The following is a 20,787-nucleotide window of genomic DNA, read 5'->3' on the forward strand; positions in this document are numbered from 1 at the left end:
TCCCAAATGATCTGTTCCACATGTAGATTGAAAAGGTATGGAGACAGGATGCATCCCTGATGCACTCCTTTCCAGATTTTTGAACCATGTAGTATTTCTTTGCTGTGTTCTGACAACTGCTTCCTGGTCCAAAAGTGTAGGTTTCACCTGAGCACAATCAAATGTTTTGGGATTCTCCTTCTTGTCAAGGTTAGCCACAATTGGTTGTGATTCACACAGCTGAATGCCTCTGCATAGCCAATGAAACACAGATAGACATTCTTGTGGTACTCTCTGCTTTCAGTCAAGATCCAATTGACATTGGTGATAATGTCCCTGTGCCACAGTCTCTTCTAAATCTGACCTACATTTCTGGTCGTTCTCTGTCAATGTATTGTTCCAGTTGTTTTTGTAAAATTTTCCAGCATGATTTTGCTTGTGTGTGATACTAGTGATACTGTTCACTAGCAGCACTAGATAACTAATATAATATTGATTTTGTAATTTCCTGTTAAAATATTATCATTCTCATGAATAGAGCAGTAAGAAGCCATGTTGAAACTACAGAGTATGAATTAATGAAGAACTACAAAAGTTACATGGGTTTTTATTACTTTTATGCACATTAGCAAGAGATTTAAAAACATGAACAGTACGTATAATACAGGCCCATGAGAGAATAAGGTTGAAATTCACTTCAGGAAATGTCAGAGGCATGCATAGCAGTGCATAAGCAAGATATGCTCAAACTATTTTACTTAATTTCATAATTTCCAAGAGTTATATTTGTGAGTACATACTACTTGTGGGGAAAAATACCGTATATATAATCTGAAACGTCAGACATCTAGTTAGCTTATATACAATGCATTCTAGGAATTCAAGCAAAAAGCCAAACATCTTGATCTTTTACATACCACTCAAGATTTATGCTATGAGTATAAAGAAATGAAGTTGGAAGTATGATGATTTGTAAAGTACACAGTGCACAGGTTGCTTGTAGCTAACTGGAAAATAGAGTTCTTTTTAATGAGTGTAAGATAGAAAGAATAGTATTCCTCATAATTTTGTTACCCAAAACATTCCCAATATCATAAAAATTGAAATCGGATAACAAAGTGGACTCTTCCTACTTGAAGACCTGTCTTAAGTCTTCTGTTTAGCCACACTTGCATAGGTGTTTTCAATTTCTTTGGCTTCAGGACATGTGTGGGTAAATTCTTCCCGGGCATAGGCATTGTGGAGATATCTCCAGACTCCTGAGAATTCTGCTGGAATGTCAAAATCACGGTATTTTTTGGCAGCAATCTTGTGTTTTGGAAAAGAGGGGAAAAGTCAGTTACTAGTAAAGAAAGCATAATATGCCTAGTATATGCAACCATGCCTTAAAAGTAAAAACCCATGAAGATAACTTATCTACTAAAAAAGCAGTATAAAATAAAGTACATTTTCTTAAAGTATCTTGGATTTACTATTTTAATGTTTTGTCTATCATTATAGAAAAAGCTACATGCTCTCAATTCTATCGTATATTGATACTTTAATTATGAATATGTTTAGAGGAAAGGAGCATAGAAAAGCATATATCTTCTATAATAGTCTAAGAGCTTATTTAGTGCCCTTCAAATTTATGGATAAAGAAATAAGAAAGTATTTTATTTCCCAGAGAAAGTAATCATGAATCTCGAGGAGCAAAAAGTGGTACATTCTGGTTAGTGATGATGGCATACTTCAAAGTCATTATACTTTACCTATACTGTACCAAAAGTCTCTCGCAAAAACATTCAGCCTGCCTTATAAAAAATTTATTACAAAAGAAGAAATTGGGCAGATAAAAAAAATATCCCCAACTAAAAAATGTCCTGACCCAGACAGCTTCACAGGTGAATTTTACTAAACATCCAGAGATCAACTGTCACTAATTGTGCTTAAATTATTTAAAAATAAAGGAAAAGAAGGAATACTCCCAGAGTCATCCTGTGATACAAGCATAACTCTGATATTAAAACCAGGCAAAGACATTCGAAAAAAAAAAACACAACTGTAGACAAATATCTCTCATGAACATCGATACAAAAATCCCTAATAAAATCCTGGCCAATATATGATAGTATATATAGAAAACTCTAAAGAACCAACAAAACCCCTGCTAGACCTAGTAGATCAATCCAGTATGTATGTGTGTGTGTATATATATCTATCTATATCTATATATATATATATATCTCCTGTTCCTTGACTGAAAGACTGAACATTGTGAAAATGATAGTCTTACCAAAAACCATCTACAGGTTCAATACAGTCCCAATACAGATACCAAACTCATTCTTCAAGGAGATAGAAAAGACAATTTCTATTTTCCTTTGGAAAGGACCACAGATAAGCAAAGCTATTCTGAAAAATTAAAACAAAGTAGGAGTCATCACACTCCCTGATCTCAAAACTTACTACACTACACAGCTGTACAAATTAAAACAACATGGTATTGGTAAAATGACTAGCCCATAGATTAGTGGAAAAGTGTTGATAACCCAGAAATAAACTCATGTACATACATCAGTTGATATTTGGCAAGGAAACAAAACCCATTAAGTGGGGAAATGTTAACCTCTTCAAAAAATGGTACTGGCAAAACTGGAAAGCTACCTGCAAAAAACAGAAACAGATTCAAATCTCACTGCATACACACACACAAAAAAACCAACTCAAAGTGGATCATAGGGTAAAATTTAAAAAAATCATTAAGATCAGCACAGAAAGAATAGAAAAAATATCTAGTAGCCCTAATCTATGACATGGGAAATCTCCTTTCATGCGATTAACTACCTCTGAAAACCTACTGGAGGGTCAGCTATGGGTTGGTTCCAACTCTACGGTACACAACTACACAATCTATGGCATAGGGAGGTCTGGAGGCCTAATGGTAAAGAAATATGCTGCTCATCTGAAGGCATACAGTTCTAATCTCCCAGCTATTCTAAGGAAGAAAGATGGCTCCTCCTGTGCAATTTACTGCCTATGAACACCTGCTGGGGGTTCAGTTGTAGGCTGGTTCCAACTCGACAATACACAACAAGTCAATATGAATAGGCTTGCAAACATAGTAAAAAAAGCATAAAAAGGAGAGGATAAAAATCAATGAATGCAATGAATGGGGTCTTCTAAAATCAAATCCCTGTATGCATAAAAAACTTTTCCAACAAGGTGGGGGAAAAAAAAGCCCATAGACTGGGGAAAAAAGTTGGCAATAATATTTCAGGCAAGGGACTGACTCACAACTGAAATTTGCAGATGACCAACAAACATATATGGAAATGTTCAAAATAACTAGCAGAGATGCTAATTAACACAATAACGAGATACCCCCTCACCTTAATAGCAATAGCAAAGTTGAGCAGGTCAGCAAACAATAAATCTTGGCAAGGATGTGGAGAGATTAGAGCTCATATGTACTGCTAGTGGGACCATAAAATAGTACAACTGCTATGGATGGCAGTATGCAGCTATTCCACTACTAGGAACATACCCCAAGGAAATCAGAGCTAAGACATGAACAGACATTTGTATGCCTATGTTCATCATAGCACTAGTCACAATAGCAAGAATAAGGAAACAGCCCAAATGCCCATCAACAAATGGATAGAGAAACTGGTATAGTCATTCCAAGGAATACTATGCAACACTAAAGAACAACCAAGAATATGCAGAATACTACACAACATGGGAAAGACTAGAGAGCATTATGCTAAGTGAAATATCTTGGTCACAAAAGGACAAATACTGCATGAGACTATTACTCCAAAAAAGAGTAGAGTAACTAGGAGGGTAAAGCAATCAGGGGAGCAGAAAGACAATGTACAATGAACACTGCAAAGGATCAAGTCAAGGGAGGATCAACCCGGGAAGAACTGGTATAAGGACAGGACAGCTATTGCAATTAGCAAATAAAAACAAGAAATGTTTAACTGTTCAAAAGGGGCAAAAGAGCAGAGAGAGGAGAAGAAGGATGATGAAAGAAAGGAGATGAGGGAAAATCACTAGGACAGCAGAGGATAGTGGACAGGGGTGGTGGTGAAGGAATAGGCTAGTTATAATGGGGACTTGATGAGATGGGGGTGATAAAAGGCATAGGTCACCATGGTACTACAATAAGTGCCCATCCAGGGTGAGCTAAACATACCAGTGAAAGCTTCCCATAAAACCATGTTTCCTGATTTAATTGAGTTTTTAATTGAGTTTGGGCATTGGGCATGTGATTGCCCTGTGTTCTGAAGGGAGCGCTTTGGAAGTCATCAAACCTTTCTGGCAGGAAAAGCAAAAAAAAAGACTAAAAGGGCCTAGGCTCTGTAGCAGCTCCCACTTACACCACTGATATTGCACACCCAGAGCCTTATACGAGTGACTCTAGATGTGGTCAGTAAAGTAATGATGTTTAATTTAAACAAATAAGAGCCACGCACTTAAGGTCTATGACAGCCACTTGTCCCAAGCTTCATGTCTCATAGTCAAAACAGATGGTTGGCTCAACAAAACAATAGAGGCTCAAGCTTTGTCTTTCTACCAGAAAACAATGTTAACCAACTAAACTCATTAAGATTGAATCTTATGAAAGTTACACAAGTGTTCAGGTCTTTCGTTCATAGGGTCACTATGAGTCGTCTACAACTCAATAGCACTTAACAACAACAACAACAACAACAACAACAAAACAACATAAAGAGAGCTCTGTGGGCCTAGTGGACAGAAAGTGATGCTACCAAGGCAAAGGTGTGTGATTTTAATCTGCGGCCCGCAAGCCTGGTTTTAATTGTTTTTGGTCAAACATTCTTCTAAAGTGGTCTAGCACTGGTCTGTCCACTTGCTGCACAGAGGTAATTCATGGTTGCAGTGATGCTGAACACTGTGACACTGATGTGTCAAATGCAATAATGGTCACCCACCCATGGTGGACAGTGTTTGGTGGAGCTCCCCGATTAAAACAAGCTTGGAAGCAGGAGTGGCATTCACTTCCGTAATAGCTTGCCTCCAGAAACTCTATGAACTTGGAGAAATGATGAAAGTTATACACGTGTTCAGGTCTTTCATTCATAGGATCGCTGAGTCGTCTATGGCTCAATGGCACTTAACAACAACAAAAAAAGAGAAAGCCTACTCTCAACACAAGCCAGATGAGTAAAGACTCTCTTGCCCTACGCTTTAGCTTACTTCTTTTAATATTCTTTATGCCAGGGATGTGTCATATCTCCATACCTTTTCAACCTGTATGCAGAGCAGATTATCCGAGAGGCTGGGCTCTATGAGGAGAAGTGTGGCGTTAGGATTGGTAGACGATCTATCAACAATCTGCGTTATGCAGATGACACAACTTTGCTCGCTGAAACTGAGGAGGACCTATGCACTTACTGCAGAGGGTCAGGGACTGCAGCCTTCAGTATGGACTGAGGCTCAATGTCAAGAAGACAAAAATTCTCACCACCGGACCAATCGGTAGCATCAGGATGGATGGCGAAGAGATTGAGAGTGTTCACAGCTTCAGTTTGCTCGGCTCCACGGTCAACACTCTTGGCACCAGTAGCCAGGAAATCAAAAAACGTATTGCGATGGGAAAGTCTGCGGTTAGGGACCTGTCTAAAGTACTCAAGAGCAACGGTGTCTTTCTGGAGACTAAGGTGCACCTGATACAGGCCGTGGTTTTTGCAATCACTTGTTATGCGTCAGAGAGTTGGACAATGACTAGGGAGGATAGAAGGAGAATTGATGCCTTTGAGCTGTGGTGCTGGAGAAGAGTATTGAATGTACCATGGACTGCCAAGAAAACAGATTCATCCTAGAGAGGATTAAACCAGGCTGCTCCTTGGAGGCAAGGGTTCTGGGGCTTTGCCTGACATACTTTGGACATGTTGTAAGGAGAGACAGGTCTTTAGAGAGGGACATCATGCTGGGTAGAGTAGAGGGACAGCGCAGGAGGGGAAGACCCTCTATGAGGTGGATTGATTCAGTGACTGGGGTAATCAGGATGGGTATGTCAGAGGCAATGAGATTGGCACGGGATAGAGCACAATTTAGGGCTGTTGTACATAGGGTCCCTATGAGTCGCAAACGACTTGACGGCACATAACAACAACAACAATCTTTAATAGTAAATTCTCTACACTAAAAGTCTCCTACCTTATTGCTACCCTTTTCAGTTAATAACCAAGGATAAATTTTTATAAATTCAAAATCACTAACAAACCAAACCTTTCCAATCAGTAAGCTCCTAATTCTTAAACCTCTTAATCATAAATCTGAAATCAAGCCTAATAGTTGTTCATTTTTAAGTAGCCAGTCATAATTTGTCTGCTACTACTTTTTTGAACCCTGCTTGTTTAATCCAATAAAGTTTGTATCTTCCATGCCTCCTAACCCTATGCCTGTCAACCTACATGGCACTGTAGCCAAAGCATTTAGAGACCTACAGAAATAGGGCTATGGAGAGATTCACTGTTCCTGTAGGCAGGACAACACCTAATCCAGCATGAAGCATTGAGAGTGGTCATGTTCAAAAAAGATTCTTTGATCTTGATCTCTCCAGGAGGGAGTGTTAGGATTAGAATCAATGATATGGGGGAGGCAAAAGTTACATCAGGGACAGGAAAGCAGATATTGACACACATAAAAATAGTATTTTGGGCGCATGAGTGATGTCAGAGGCAGTGGACTCGTAGGGTACATGAATGACATCAGAGAACAAGGTCTAGAATGAGACCCACCTACTAAACTTTGAATTCTCCATGGTATCATTTCATTGGCCCAGACTCCATTGAGGCCATAAACAGGGCCTCACCTCACTAGCTAATTTCCTTTCAAGGAAGCAGTCCGGTGCCTTTGGGAATCACAACTTTCTAATAAAGCTATCTTTACTATTTTACCTTAAAAAAATCGGGCATAGATCAATAGTAATTAAATATATAAAATACAATGTATATGAATGATGGTATAAAACACAATGTACATAAATGAAACACAATTTGTGTGAATGGCTGTATAAAATGCAATGCACATGAATGCAAACCAGTGTATATTAATTATCTTATGCAAGACAATGAAAAAAAACTCAGAAAAAAAGAGGAAAATTACAAACAGAAAAGCCACAATACTGAGATATAAGGCAATTATTTTGTGGAAAGAATTTGTATTTGATAACAAATATCTGTGAATTAAAAAAAACTTACTTTAATAATATTCAGTTTGGGTAGCAGGTTGCAGTCAGCAAGTGTCAATTCATCTCCATCCAAGAACAATCTTCTGGAAACTGTGAGTTCTTCAGCATTGTCTGGATCAATTTCATCCAGAAGTGGGGTGTTTAAATAGTCATCCAAACGCTTAAATTCTCTGAGCAGAGATTTTTCAAAATCTGAGACATTGAAATCATTGGTCATTTATAAATGTTTTGTCTTCATAAATAAATACATTCTTAACTTTGCTTTTCACATATTTAAGCACCTCTGACTGTGCATACTGTCTACACTAGCTCTCCAAAATCGAAATTTCTAACTTTTTAGAATGGTCTGTGCACTAATGAGAGTCAAATGTTGTTTAATCAAATGGTGAATAAAAAATATTTTGGGGTTTTTCTTGGGTGAGTACATTGAGAGAAGAGTTAAAGAGAAAGAAGTGACTCATGGCTCAGCTTGTTGTTTGTTATGTGCCATGGAGTCAGGACTAACTCATAGCTGAACCCTCCAGTGGGTTTTTAGAGGTAAAGGAGGAGATTGTCCATCATCTCCTGCAGAGCAGCTGGTGGTTTCTAACCATGTGACAGCATAACTCTGGCACAAAGTTACCTGAGCTCCCCTCATGCCTCACTTTCTTGTTGTTGTCGTGCACCATCAAGTCAAAATCGACTCATAGGTGACCCTCCAGCGAGTTTTAAGAGGCAGTAAAGAGGGAGAGGAGGAGATTGCCCATCCAGCTTCCGAGGAGCAGCAGCTGGTGTATTCAAACTGTGCACCTTTGCGAATGCAGAGCAGATTCTTACCACTAGGCCTCCAGAGCTTCCATACATGCCTCACTTTATTGTGTTGTTATATGTGACTCATAGTGACCCTATATACAATAGTTTTTTAGCCTGCCCTATCCTGAGCCAGTCTCATCAGCTGTGCAAGGAGGTTTATGGGAGATAATAGATGTTACAGATGACACAATTTTAAAGGTGACAGGCCAGTGCTCTAATAGAGCTACCTTGACAATTTCCATGTTGAATCTTGGTTTCTAAATCTAATAAGACTTCATGCATGGGAATTTCAGAGGAGACATGCAGGGGGTAGAGAGTAGGCTATTCCCCAACCTATACTATATCTTCAAGAAAATATATTTTAGCTGACTGAGAATATAAAAATGAATATGCAAGTCAGAAAATACATACTTAAAGAAAAGTTTCTTACTCTTATTTGCTTCCTTTTGTGTATTCTTAATGTATGCTGAAAACTTGGCAAAGAGGTTACAGCCCACATCAAAGGATTCCTTGTACTTGGGACTCAGGTGAGGATACCTTAAAAAGAAACACTACTGAGCTATTATTTACATATACATAACAAGGCAAAAATGAGGAATCTGTAGAGATAAGATTGGGAAATATACTTTATACAGAGAATGGAAACTTTGGAAAATTTTACTGGAAATTGACAGTTCTAAGAAATCTCTCATTAGAAAGAGAGGTTTTTCAGGAGCTCTGGTGGCCTAGTGGCAAGAAGCTGTGCTGCAATCCCAAAGAAATAGTGGTTTATTCCATTCAAATATTCAAAATTTTTTACTTTCTAAGATTCACTGAGAAAACACTTAAATAATTTGTCTAGAATTTGAAATTCATTTACCTGTAGAAAGAATATTTCAAATGGTGTTTAAATTCCCATGCTTGTTCCAAAAAGCCTATTTGGCAGAAGATATGGTGGTTATATACTACATTGTCAAAGATAAATAGTAGAAAAAAGACAATTTCAATCTTTTCATTCACAAAATGGATGAGGTCATGAAGAGAGAGAAAAATGTAAAGGATATATCAAAGTGAGGATGGAGCTAACAATCTTGAAGATTATAAGGGAAGTCTTTCAGTAAGTTAGAAAATTGTCAATTATCTTAAAATGTATAGTGCTAAATACAACTGACTCAGGAACAATAAATCTCAACAAACATATAAATATTGAAAAAATAGAGACTGTAGTTTAAAATAAATTCACAAGTAGAATAATAATAAGCATCAGACCAGATTTCCCCCCGCCCCATGCAAGTTTCCCAGACCAAACTATTAAGGGGGGGGAAATCTGCATTAATTGCTAGGATCACGTGGTTCTTTTATTATTATTATTATTATTAATTGTTTGCTTACAAAGTTCAGTATACATTGCATTTCACACTATCCTTCATTCACACTGTGTTTAGTACAATCATTCTCATGAACCATGTTTCATAAAATCAATCACGATTGGACCTTGCCCATCATTACCCTGTCTTTTCACCAGGATTGTTTCCCTATCTTTGCCCCTCCCCTCCCTAAACTGGGCAACCCTGTTGTTTCGCCCCTACCTATTCTCACCCCTCCACTTCCACCCCTCTGCCCCCCTTGAGTTCCCATACATGTTTTACTAGTTGTCCTTTTATTTTTACAATAATGGTCTTATGCAGAATTTGTCCTTATGAGACTATATTAGTTCCCTCAGCATAATGCTCTCCAGCCTCCCCAAAGTTACATAGTATTTTTCAAAATAGTTGCTCCTGAATGTTGCATAGTATTCCATTGTGTGCCTGTAGCACAATTTTTCAATACATTTGGTTGCGGTTGGACATTTGTTTCCATATTTTTTGAGTGGTGAATATGCTATGAACATTGGTCTACAAATCTGTGGTTCTTGTTCTTTGCTTTGCTAATGTAATGAATTACATTGATTTTCTTATGTTGAACCATCCTTGCATAAATGATATGAATCGCACTTCGTCCTGATGAATTTTTTTTTTATATATATAATGTCGCATTCTATTGGTCAAGATTTTGTTTTGGACTTTTGCATCTATATTTTTGAGATATATTGGTCTGTATTTTTCTTCTTTGGTAATGTCTTTGCTCTGTTTTGGTATTAGGGTTATGCTTGCTTCATAAAATGACTCTAGGAGTGCTCCTTCTTTTTTCATTTTTTGAAATAATTTGAGTAGAATTGGTGATAGTTCATCTCTGAATATTTGGTAGAAATCAGCTAGAAGCCATCTAGGCCAAATTTTTGGAAGCTTGGCTGGGATGAAAAGGGAGTGAGAGGGGAGTAAAACTTAATAAAAGATAACTTGGGGAAGGGCAAGGCAATATGAAGTAAGGGTTTGTAATTAATGTGGGTGCTGATATGTGTTGTCGAGTTGGAACCAACTTATAACTTATAACTTCTCCAGAAGGTTTTTCAGAGGCTGTAAATCATATAGGAGGAGATTGCCTATCATTCTCGTGTGGAGCAGCTGGTGGATTTAAATTCTGTGTCTTTGAGTTGGTAGCATAGCTTCTTATCCACTAGACCCAAATGTCTATGAATAATTGAATGAAAACCCAGTGTGATTTATAAACTTTCCCTCAAATAAAATACTTTTTAAAAGGAGAGTGGGGATTAGGTATGAAGAGACAGTGGTAGAGGAGAAAGTATAGGACAGGTGAAAGAACACAGTGAAACTCAATACTTAGCAATCAAACTTGAAGCAGCTGCTTAAGTAAAAGAAAATAATTTATCAATAATGGATCAAAGAAATCTAATATAAGCATACATAAAAGAATCCATAATTATATTGCAAGTACTTTGAAAGAAAGAATAATTGATTGGTAGAAGAGCTTTTTGTTGTTTTTTATATTTAACTAATGAGCTCTGGTGGCCTAGTAGGTAGGGAATTTCACTGCCAACTCAAACACAGGTGGTTCCAATCCACCAGCTGCTTTGCTGAAGAAATATGGACACTCTCCTCCCCTGTGATTTATAGCCTCTGAAAAACCACTGGACAATATAAAAAAAAAAAAGAAAGAACTGGAGGGTCCATTATGGCTTGATTCTGACTAGATGGCAAAGTAGTTTTTAAAAAATATATTTAATATCTAAAAGTGTAGACCTCAAAACACAGTGGTAGTAACCAAAACAACATGGTATTGGTACAACAACAGGCACTTAGACCAATGGAACAGAATTGAGAACTCAGACTCAGCTATCTCATCAACAACCTATCATACATAGATGACACAATCCTGCTTGCTGAAACTCAAGAAGACTTGAAGCGCTTGCTGCAGAAGGTCAAGGAGTGTAGTTTTCAATATGGATCGAAGCTCAACATCAAGAATACAAAGATTCTCACTACTAAGACAATTGGCAGCACCATGGTGGATGGAGAAGAGATTGAGGTTGTTAGCAATTACAGTTTGCTCTGCTCTACAATCAACACTCTTAACACCAGCAGTCAGGAAATCAAAAGATGAATTGCACTGGGAAAGTGTGCTGTCAGGGACCTCTCTAGAATGCTGAAAAGCAAAAATGTCAGTATAGAGACAAATGTGTGCCTAATCCAGGCCATGGTCTTCACAATTACTTGTTATGCTTCAGAGAGCTGGACAATGACTAAGGAAGACTGAAGAAGAATCGATGCCTTCGAGTTGTGGTGCTGGAGAAGAGTCTTGAACATACCATGGACTGTCCAGAAAGCAAACAGGTCTATTTTGGAGAGTGTGAAACCCAGTCTTTCCTTGGAGGCTAGGATTTTGGGCTCCATCTCACATACTTTGGGCACGTGGCCAGGAGAGACCAGTCCTTGGAGAAGGATATCATGCTCGAAAGGGTGGAGGGACAGTGCATGAGAGGGAGACCCTGGATGAGATGGATTGATACAGTAACTGGGGCAATGGGGGTTGGTGTGTCAGAATTAGGGAGACTGGCTCAGGACAGGGCAGGCTTCAGAGCTGCTGTATATAGGATCACTGTAGGTCGCAGGCAACTCAAAGGCACAAAACAACAACAACAATATACTATATTGGGTTTGGTTTTTTTTTAATTTTTTATTTAAACTTTTGTTTAAAGTCAGTAAGACCTCGGGGAGGGCCTTTGTATTTAAAAGTCAGTATTTGAGAGGAACAGTCTTCTAAGTGGTACAGCATTCTTCTGTCAATGTGCTGTATTGAGTTAACCTGGGGTTGCTGTGTTGCTGAACCTTGTGCCAATGGGGTGTCAGATGCCATAATGATTGCCCATGGTGGACAGTGTTTGGTGGAGCTCCCAGTTTAAGGCAGGTTTGGAAGCAAGAGTGGCATCCACTTCCTAAACAACATGCCTTTGGAAACTCTATGAACTTTGGGAAATTACGATAGCTATAGAAAGGCTTCAGGTCTTTTGTTCATAGGGTTACTATGAGTCATGCTCAACTTGATGGCAATCAACAACAAAAACAACATTTAGGGTCAACTGATATTCAACAAGGAAATCAAACCTATCAAATGTGGAAATGACAACTTTTTCAACAAATGGTGCTGGCAAAACTGGACTGCCACCTGCAGAAAGCTGAAACAGGATCCACATGTCACACCATACACAAAAAGCAACTAAAGGTGGATCGGAGACCTGGGAGTAACGCCCAAAGCCATAAAGTTCATAAGAGACAAACTGGGATCAAGTGAAGAAGGCCTAGTCTATGGTGTAAAGCGACTGCCAAATACAGCCAGAAATGCACAATCTGAAGAGGATAAAATTGACGAATGGGAACTTCTAAAGATTAAATCCCTGTGCACATAAAAACTTTTTTCCAACAGGATGAAAAGAAAACCTACCATATGGAAACAAACATTTGGCAATACCACCTCAGACAAGAGTCTTATAACAAAAGTTTACAAACTACTCCTGGGCCTCCACAAGAAAAAGACTGAGAAACCAATTACAAAATGGACAAAAGACATGGAAAAAATTTTCACAGACGAAGATATTTGAGTGGCAAACAGACACATGAAGAAATGCTCACTATCACTGGCAATAAGAGAGATGCAAATCAAAACCAGTAGCAGTGGCAAAGTTTAACAGGATAGCAAGTAATAAATGTTGGAGAGGATGTGACAAGATAGGAAGTTTTATACATTGTTGATGGGATTGTAAAATGATACAATTATTCTGGAAGGCAGTTTGGCACTTCTTAAAAAAGCTCAACATAGAAATTCCATATAACTCGGCTATTCCACTGCTTGGAATATACCCCAAGAAAGAGAGAACTGAGGCTCAAGTGGAGACTTGTACACCAATGTTCATAAAAGGATTATTTACCATCTCAAGAACAAAGAAAAAGCCCAGATGTTCAATGACAAATGAATGGATTGAGAAGTTATAGTACATTCATACAATGGAATACTATGCAGCACACAGAAAAAATGATTTTGTAAATTATTACCTAACTTGAGAGGGACTGGAGAGCATTATGGTGAGTGAACGAACTCAGTCCCACAAGGACAAATATTGTATAAAACCATTATTGTAGAATGAGAATGAGGATCCGGGGGGGGGGGGGAAGCAGAGGAGTGAGGATGGGAGGGGGGATGTTAATCATAGGGTTGCACAATTTGATGAGTGGGGGTTGTGTGAAGGAAATGGAAGGATCTTGTATGAAGAACAATGTATTTGAACATTGTAAATACATCAAGATAAAATAAAAAGAAAATTTAAAACATAAATAAAAGAGTATAAAGCAAATCATGTTGAAGTTGTTAGGAAGTTGCACTGGTCCTCCTACAACTTCATCTCTCTGGAGGTTTGAATTCAACTGCAGCCCCGTGGAAGAAAGATGGATCTTCTCTCATGTGGTTGACAGCCTCTGAAAACCCACTGGAGGGTCAGTTAGGAGTCAGTTCTGACTTGACAGCAATATATTAAATAATGCAGAGTATATCTCTGGTGGCCTAGTGGTAAGAAACTGTGTTGCAATCCCAAAGGCACATGGTTCAAATCCACCAACTGTTTCGTGGAAGAAGGATGGACAATCTCCTCCTGTTTGATTTACTGTCTCTAAAAACCTGCTGGAGTGTTCTGACACTGTGGTACACAACAAAAACAACATCATAAGATAATTTTGCTTCATAAACACAGGTAGCATGTGTAACGTTTCCAGTTATTGTGTATTAATGCTGAAGGATGAAGTAAACAATTTAGTATGCTAAGTAGGTATAGTTTTGAATTGTTGTTGATTGCCTTCAAGTTGAGCACGACTCATAGCGACCCCATGAAGAAAAGGCCTGAAGACCCTCTACAATTAATGACATTTATCAAAGTTCATAGAATTTCTGGAAGCATGCTTTTTAGGAATTGGATGTCACTCCTGTTTCCCAACCTGTCATAGTATGTTATTGTTATGTGCCATTGAGTTGCCTGTGATGCATAGCAACCCTATGTACAGCAGCTCTGAACCCTTCCCTGTCCTGAGCCAGTCTCACTAACTCCAACACACTAACCCCCATCGCCCCAGTTACTGTATCAATCCATCTCATCTGGGGTCTCCCTCCCTTGTGCTGTCTGTCCACCCTTCAGAGCATGATGTCCTTCTCCAAGGACCGATCTCTCCCGGCCACATGCCCAAAGTAGATGAAAAGGTGATAGTGACAGTAATTTAGTTAATAAGAGAGTAAAAGAAACTCCATTAGAAAAATTTCAAAAAGAAATATTGTTGTGTGCCCTAGCTGACCCTCTAGCAGGTTTTCAGAAGCAGTGAATCACTTGGGAGGAGACTGCCCATCTTTCTCCTACCATGCAGCTTGTGGATTTTAACTGTTTACCTCTGGATTGGCAGCACTACTTCTTACCACTAGACAAGTAGAAATCCCTAAAAAAGAAATCGAGGTAAAAATACAATACAAAACACATGAGCAGGACTGAAAAAAATAACATGTGTGTTTGTGAAAGAAGTAAGTAAAAGTTCTAGAAATAAAAATAATTATTGATATTACAGGTTGATTCCACAACCCGCTAAAAAAGCATGTGCAAACCCCTACAACTAATATCCTGTTAATGGTGAAACATTGAATGTTTTCCCCTTAATACTGGTAACAAGGGAAGGAGGCTTTGTGCTCTTACCATAGTCTATTAAACTTTAAACTGTTAACCAGTACAATAAAGCAAGAAGAGAAATAGGAGATACAGGATGGAAATGAATAATGTCTTTTTCAGAGATGGCATATTTGTATATAAGAAAAGTTTTATGGAATTTACGTAAAAGCTATTAGAACTAATAAATGAATTTGACAAATCAGAGAATACAAGGTCAATATAAAATAAAGTGCTATTCCCTTGCATTTCAAGTATATGTACATTAAAAAAATTATTTTAATAATTTTAATAAACATTTACAGACATTTTGGATTTCCATTCATTCATTGTTGCACTTTTCTCCCTGCCTAGCCCTCCCCCTGGCCCCCCAGTTTGCTCCTCTCTTTGAAAAAGTAAAAGAAAAATTCTTTCTTTGTATATGTACATTTTAAAGCCCATAAAACATGACATTGTTCTGTAGTCAATATACGGTTACTATTCACCTATATCTTTTTACATAGTCACATTTTTGGTGCCTCTTCAAAAGAGTCCTGGTGGCACAGTGGCTAAGTCACTTAGCTGCTAATCAAAAGGACAGCAGTTCAAGCCTACCATCTGCTCTTTGAAAGTTTTCATAGTCTGCTTCCATAAAGACTCAACGTCTTGGAAACCTTTTAGGGGAAGTTCTGCTCTGTCCTACAGGGTTGCTCTGAGTTGGAATCAGTGGATGGGAGTGGTTTGGAGTTAGCTAGGTTGTGCTTCATTACTTAATGCAATTCTGTATTTCCATCAGGAATACCTTTTCTTCTCAATGAACTCCCTGAAATATAAACCTTTTAATGCAAGAGTAATGGCCTCGAATTATGTTAGTTTTACTCTATTTTAAAACATTTTTATTTTGCCTTTGTGTTTGAAAAATATTTTTTTGTTGGATGTATAATTCTGAGTTGGCAGTAATATTCTCTCTGTACTTTAGTATATGTGCTGCCAAAGTGAGCATATATTCTCGCAGTACTTTAAATATGTCAAATTTTTAAAATTTTAGTTTTATTATTTTTGTGTATGTGTACAGTCAAATTGGATCTGACTGATACAGGAGGAGATTGCCCCTCCTTCTCCAGCAGAGCATTTGGTGGATTTGAACTGTGCGCCTCTGGGATTGCAGTTAAATATGTCAAATTTTTATGTGTGGAGAACTCAGATTTCAATATGTTTGCTTCTTTTAAGGAAAGTGTCTTTGTTTCTTCACTCCTTTTCAAATCTAGTCTTTGTTTTCAGTTTTTAAAAGTCTTACTATGATATCCCGTTTTGCTATTTCTTGGAATTTTTTTGGGGGGGGGCCTCAAAGATCTTGAAATTATGAGTAGCAGTTTCTCACCAGCCGTGGATGAAAATTGAATCTTCAGATACTGATTATGTCCCGTTCTACTTCTGCCACTCCCCCTCAGCCCTTGTGATTATTATTTCCCTGAATTCCATGTAGCTCTAATTTTGTTATTTTTACTTATTTGTTTGGTAAGGCACAATATTTCAAAGGAATATGCAGAGCACTGAAATTGAGAATAAAAAGGGATGAACTTGCTTAGCATTTCCCAAGCTGAAAGAACCAAAAAACAAATTCAAGCCTCAAGTTGCAATATTAAAGGAATGGAATGCAAAAGTATCGACATACTGGACAGTGGTGAAATGAAATGGATTGGCATAGGACATTTTGAATCAGACCATAGTATGATCAACTATGCTGGAAATGAAAAGATGAGAAAAAAATGGGTCACTTTCATAGTTTTTAAAAAAAATTTCTAGATCCATCTTGAAATACAATGTTGTGAGTGACAGGATAATATCCATATGCAGACAAGGAAGACCTGTTAATACCACTATCATTCAAATTTATGCACCAACAGCCAAGTCAAAAGGGAGGCTATAGATGACTTCTACCAACTGTTGCATGCTATGGACCACCAAGAGAACAAGTAGGTCTCTCTTGGAGTTTAGTATTTTGAAGCTCCATCTCACATACTTTAGGCAGGTGGCCAGGAAGGACCAGTCCCTGGAGAAGGGCATCCTTCTTGGAAGGACAGACAGCACAAGAAAGGATGACTTTGGATGAATTGGATTGACACAGTAACTGGGGCTAGATGTGTCAGAAGCAGTGAGATTGTTCAGGATATAGCAAGCTTCAGAGTGATTGTGCATAGGGTCACTATGAGTCACAGGCAACTCGATGACACATTAACAACAACCAATGGTTGCACTTGGAAATTGATCAAACATACAACTAAGATGCATTAATAATAATGGATGACTTGAAGGCAAATGTTAGGGACAGGGAAGAAGGATTGGTAGTTGGGAAACATACACTTAGTGGTTCTACCAATCAATAATTTATTCATTACAAATACTTTTTATAGGAAGAAACACAATGATTATATACATGAACATCACCTGATGGACTACACAGGAGGACTACACAGAAATCAGATTGATTACGTCTGTGGGGAAAAAAAATCATTGGAGAATCTTGGTATTAGCTGTGAAAACTAGGCCAGGTGCTGATTGTGGAACAGAGCATCAACAACTTCTATGCAATTTCAAATTTAAGCTAAAGAAAAGAAAAGAAAATCCACAACAACCAAAGTCTGACCTTGAGTTTATCCCACCTGGATTTAAAGACCATCTCTGGAACAGGTTTGAAGCCTTGTGTACTAATGAGCAAAGACCAGATGAGTTGTGGGTGGATTTCAAGAATATCATCCAAGAAGAATGCAAAAGGTCATTACAAACACAGAGGAGGAAGAAAAGACTGAGATGGATGTCAGATGAGACTCTGAATATTGCGAATTCCAAGAAGCAAAGCAAAGAGAAGAAATCAAGAGATAAGGAGCTGAACAGAAGATTTCAAAAGGCAGCATGGAAAGACAAAGCCAAGTATTATAATGAAATGTGCAAAGAGCTGGAGTCGGAAAAATCAAAAGGGATGAACTCACTCAGCATGTCTTAAGCTGAGGGAACTGAAGAACAAATTAAAGTCTTGAGTTGCAATACTTAAGGATGCTATGGGCAGAATGTTGAATGACCCAGGAAGCATCAAAAAGAAGATAGAAGGAGTACACAGAGTCTCTATACCAAAAATAAGTGGCTGACGGAGAATTTCAAGAAACAACATATGATGAAGAGGCAGTGGTGATGAAGGAGGAAGTTCAGGCAGCTCTGAAGGATTTGGCAAGAAACATGGCCCCAGGAATTGATGGCATACCAGCTGACATATTTCAACAAACAGATGCTGCCCTGGATGCATGGTTGTGCCAAGAAATCTGGATGACAACTACCTGGCCAACTGACTGGGAGAGATCCATATTTATTCCTATTCTCCTCAAAAAGTGATCCAACAGTGTGGAAATTATGAAACAATATAATTAATATCACACACAAGCAAGATCCTGCTGAAGATTATCCAAAATCAACTGGAACAGTACATCCAAAGAGAACTGTCAGATGTTCAAGTTGGGTTTAGAAGAGGCTCTGGCACTAGAGACATTAACGCCAATGTGAGATGGATCTTGGCAGAAAACAAAGAGTACCAGAGGAATGTCTCTCTGCATTTCATCGACTATGCAAAGGTATTTCACTGTGTGGATCACAACAAATTATAGCTAACCTTTAGGAGAATGGGAATCCCAGAACATTTGATTATGCTCATGCAAAACCTATACTTGGACCAGGGAGCAGTCACTAGAATAGAGCAAGGGAATACTGCACTGTTCAAAATCAGGAAAAGTATATACCATGGATACATCCTCTCTATATACCTTTTCAATTTATATGTGGAACAGAACAACTGGGAGACTGAGCTCTATGAGGAGGAATGTGGCATCAGGATTGGAGGAAGACTCATGAATAACCTGCATTATACCGATGACACAACCTTGCTTGGCAAAACTGAGGAGGACCTGAGACTTTTTGCTGCAGAAGATCAAGGACTGCAGCCTTCAATGTGGATTGAAGCTCAACATCAAGAAAACAAAATTCTTAAGAGTCTCATAACAAAAGCTTACAGAATACTTCTGGCCCTCCACAAGAAAAAGACTGAAAAACCAATTACAAAATGGGCAAAAGACATGGAAAGAATTTTCACAGAGGAAGGTATTTGAATGGCAAACAGACACATGAAGAAATGCTCACAATCAATGACAATAAGAGAGATGCAAATCAAAACCACAATGAGATACCATCGCACTCCAGTAGCAGTGGCAAAGTTTAACAGGTCAGCAAGTAATAAATGTTGGAGAGGATGTGGTGAGAAAGGAACTCTTAGACATTGTTGGTGGGATTGTAAAATGGTACAATTATTCTGGAAGGCAGTTTGGCGCTTCCTCAAAAAGCTGAACATAAAACTTCGATATGACTCAGCTGTTCTACTATTTGGCATATACCCCGAGAAAATGAGAACGGAGGCACAAATGGAGACTTGTACAACAATGTTCATAGCAGCATTATTAACCATTGCAAGAACATGGAAACAGCCCAGATGTCCAACCACAAACGAATGAATTGAGAAATTATAGTACATTCACACAATGAAATACTACACAGCACACAGGAGCAATGACTTTGTAAATTATTACCTAACTTGGGAGGGACTGGAGAGCATTATGCTGAGTGAACTAACTCAGTCCCACAAAGACAAATATTGTATAAAAAGATTATTGTAGAATGAGTATAAGGATTGAAGTAGGGGGAGGGAAAGGGTGGAAGCAGAGGGATGAGGATGTGCAGAGGGAGGGAGGGATTAATCATGGGGTTGTACAATTTGATGGGTAGGGGGGTGAGGGAAATTAGAAGAATCTGTTCTGGAAAACAAAGTATTTTAATTTTGTAAATAAACTAGTATAATAATAATAAAACAAAATTCTCACCGCTGCGCTAATTGGCAGCATTATGATTGACAGAGAAGGGATTGTTAACAATTTCCGTTTTCTTGGTCCCACAATCAACATTTTTTGTATCAGCAGCCAGGAAATCATAAGACTAATCACCTTGGGGAAAATCAGCTGTCAGGGATCTCTCCAGGGTGCTCAAGAGCAACAATGTTAGTCTAGAAACTAGGATGCACCTGACTCAAGGCATGATCTTTACAATTACTTGCTATACATCAGAGAGCTGGATGATGACTATAGAGGATAGAAGAATTGATGCCTTTTAATTGTGGTGCTGGAAAAGAATACTGAACATGCTATGGACTGCTAAGAGAACAAATAGGTCTGTGCTGGAGGGGGTGAAACTAAGTTGCTCCTTGGAGGCAAGGATTTTGAAGCTCTGCCTAAAATACTTTGGGTTTGTTGTCAGGAGAGACCAGTCTTTGGAGAAAGACATCATGTTTAGAAGGGCGGAGGGGCAGCACAAGAGAGGAAGAACCTGGAGGAGATGGATTGACTCAGTGACTAGGGTAATGGGAGTAGGTGTGTCATCAGAGACAATGAAATAGAATCAAGATAAGGCAGGCTTCAAAGCTATTGTACTATGTGTTACAGGTGACTTGATGGCACATAGCAACAACAACATAGGCAAAATATTCAATGATCCAGGAAACATCAAAAGAAAAGAGAGTGCCCATCAACAAAAGAATGGAGAGAGAAGCTGTGGTATATTTGCACAATGGAATACTATGCTGCACTGAAAAACAAGGAACTCATGCAATATTATTCAAAATGGTTGACTCTGGAGAACATTATGCTGAGTGAAATATCCCAGTCACAAAAGG

General features: G+C 38.4%; 1 protein-coding gene across 1 annotated transcript in view; it reads right to left on the reverse strand.

Moving 5' to 3' along the window:
• Nucleotides 1–1,125: 1,125 nt before the first annotated feature.
• CLIC2 (chloride intracellular channel 2) overlaps nucleotides 1,126–20,787 on the reverse strand; it is a 63,175-nt gene continuing 43,513 nt past the window's right edge. Inside the window, exons 4-6 of the mRNA XM_006900003.1 lie at nucleotides 8,406–8,512; nucleotides 7,194–7,375; nucleotides 1,126–1,287 (exon numbers count right to left, since the gene is read on the reverse strand). Coding sequence (XP_006900065.1) covers nucleotides 1,126–1,287; nucleotides 7,194–7,375; nucleotides 8,406–8,512 — 451 coding nt within the window. The remainder of the gene's footprint in view (nucleotides 1,288–7,193; nucleotides 7,376–8,405; nucleotides 8,513–20,787) is intronic.

The sequence above is a fragment of the Elephantulus edwardii genome, unplaced genomic scaffold (assembly GCF_000299155.1).
Source record: "Elephantulus edwardii isolate Elephantulus edwardi_28Jun2011 unplaced genomic scaffold, EleEdw1.0 scaffold00269, whole genome shotgun sequence".
NCBI lineage: Eukaryota > Metazoa > Chordata > Mammalia > Macroscelidea > Macroscelididae > Elephantulus > Elephantulus edwardii.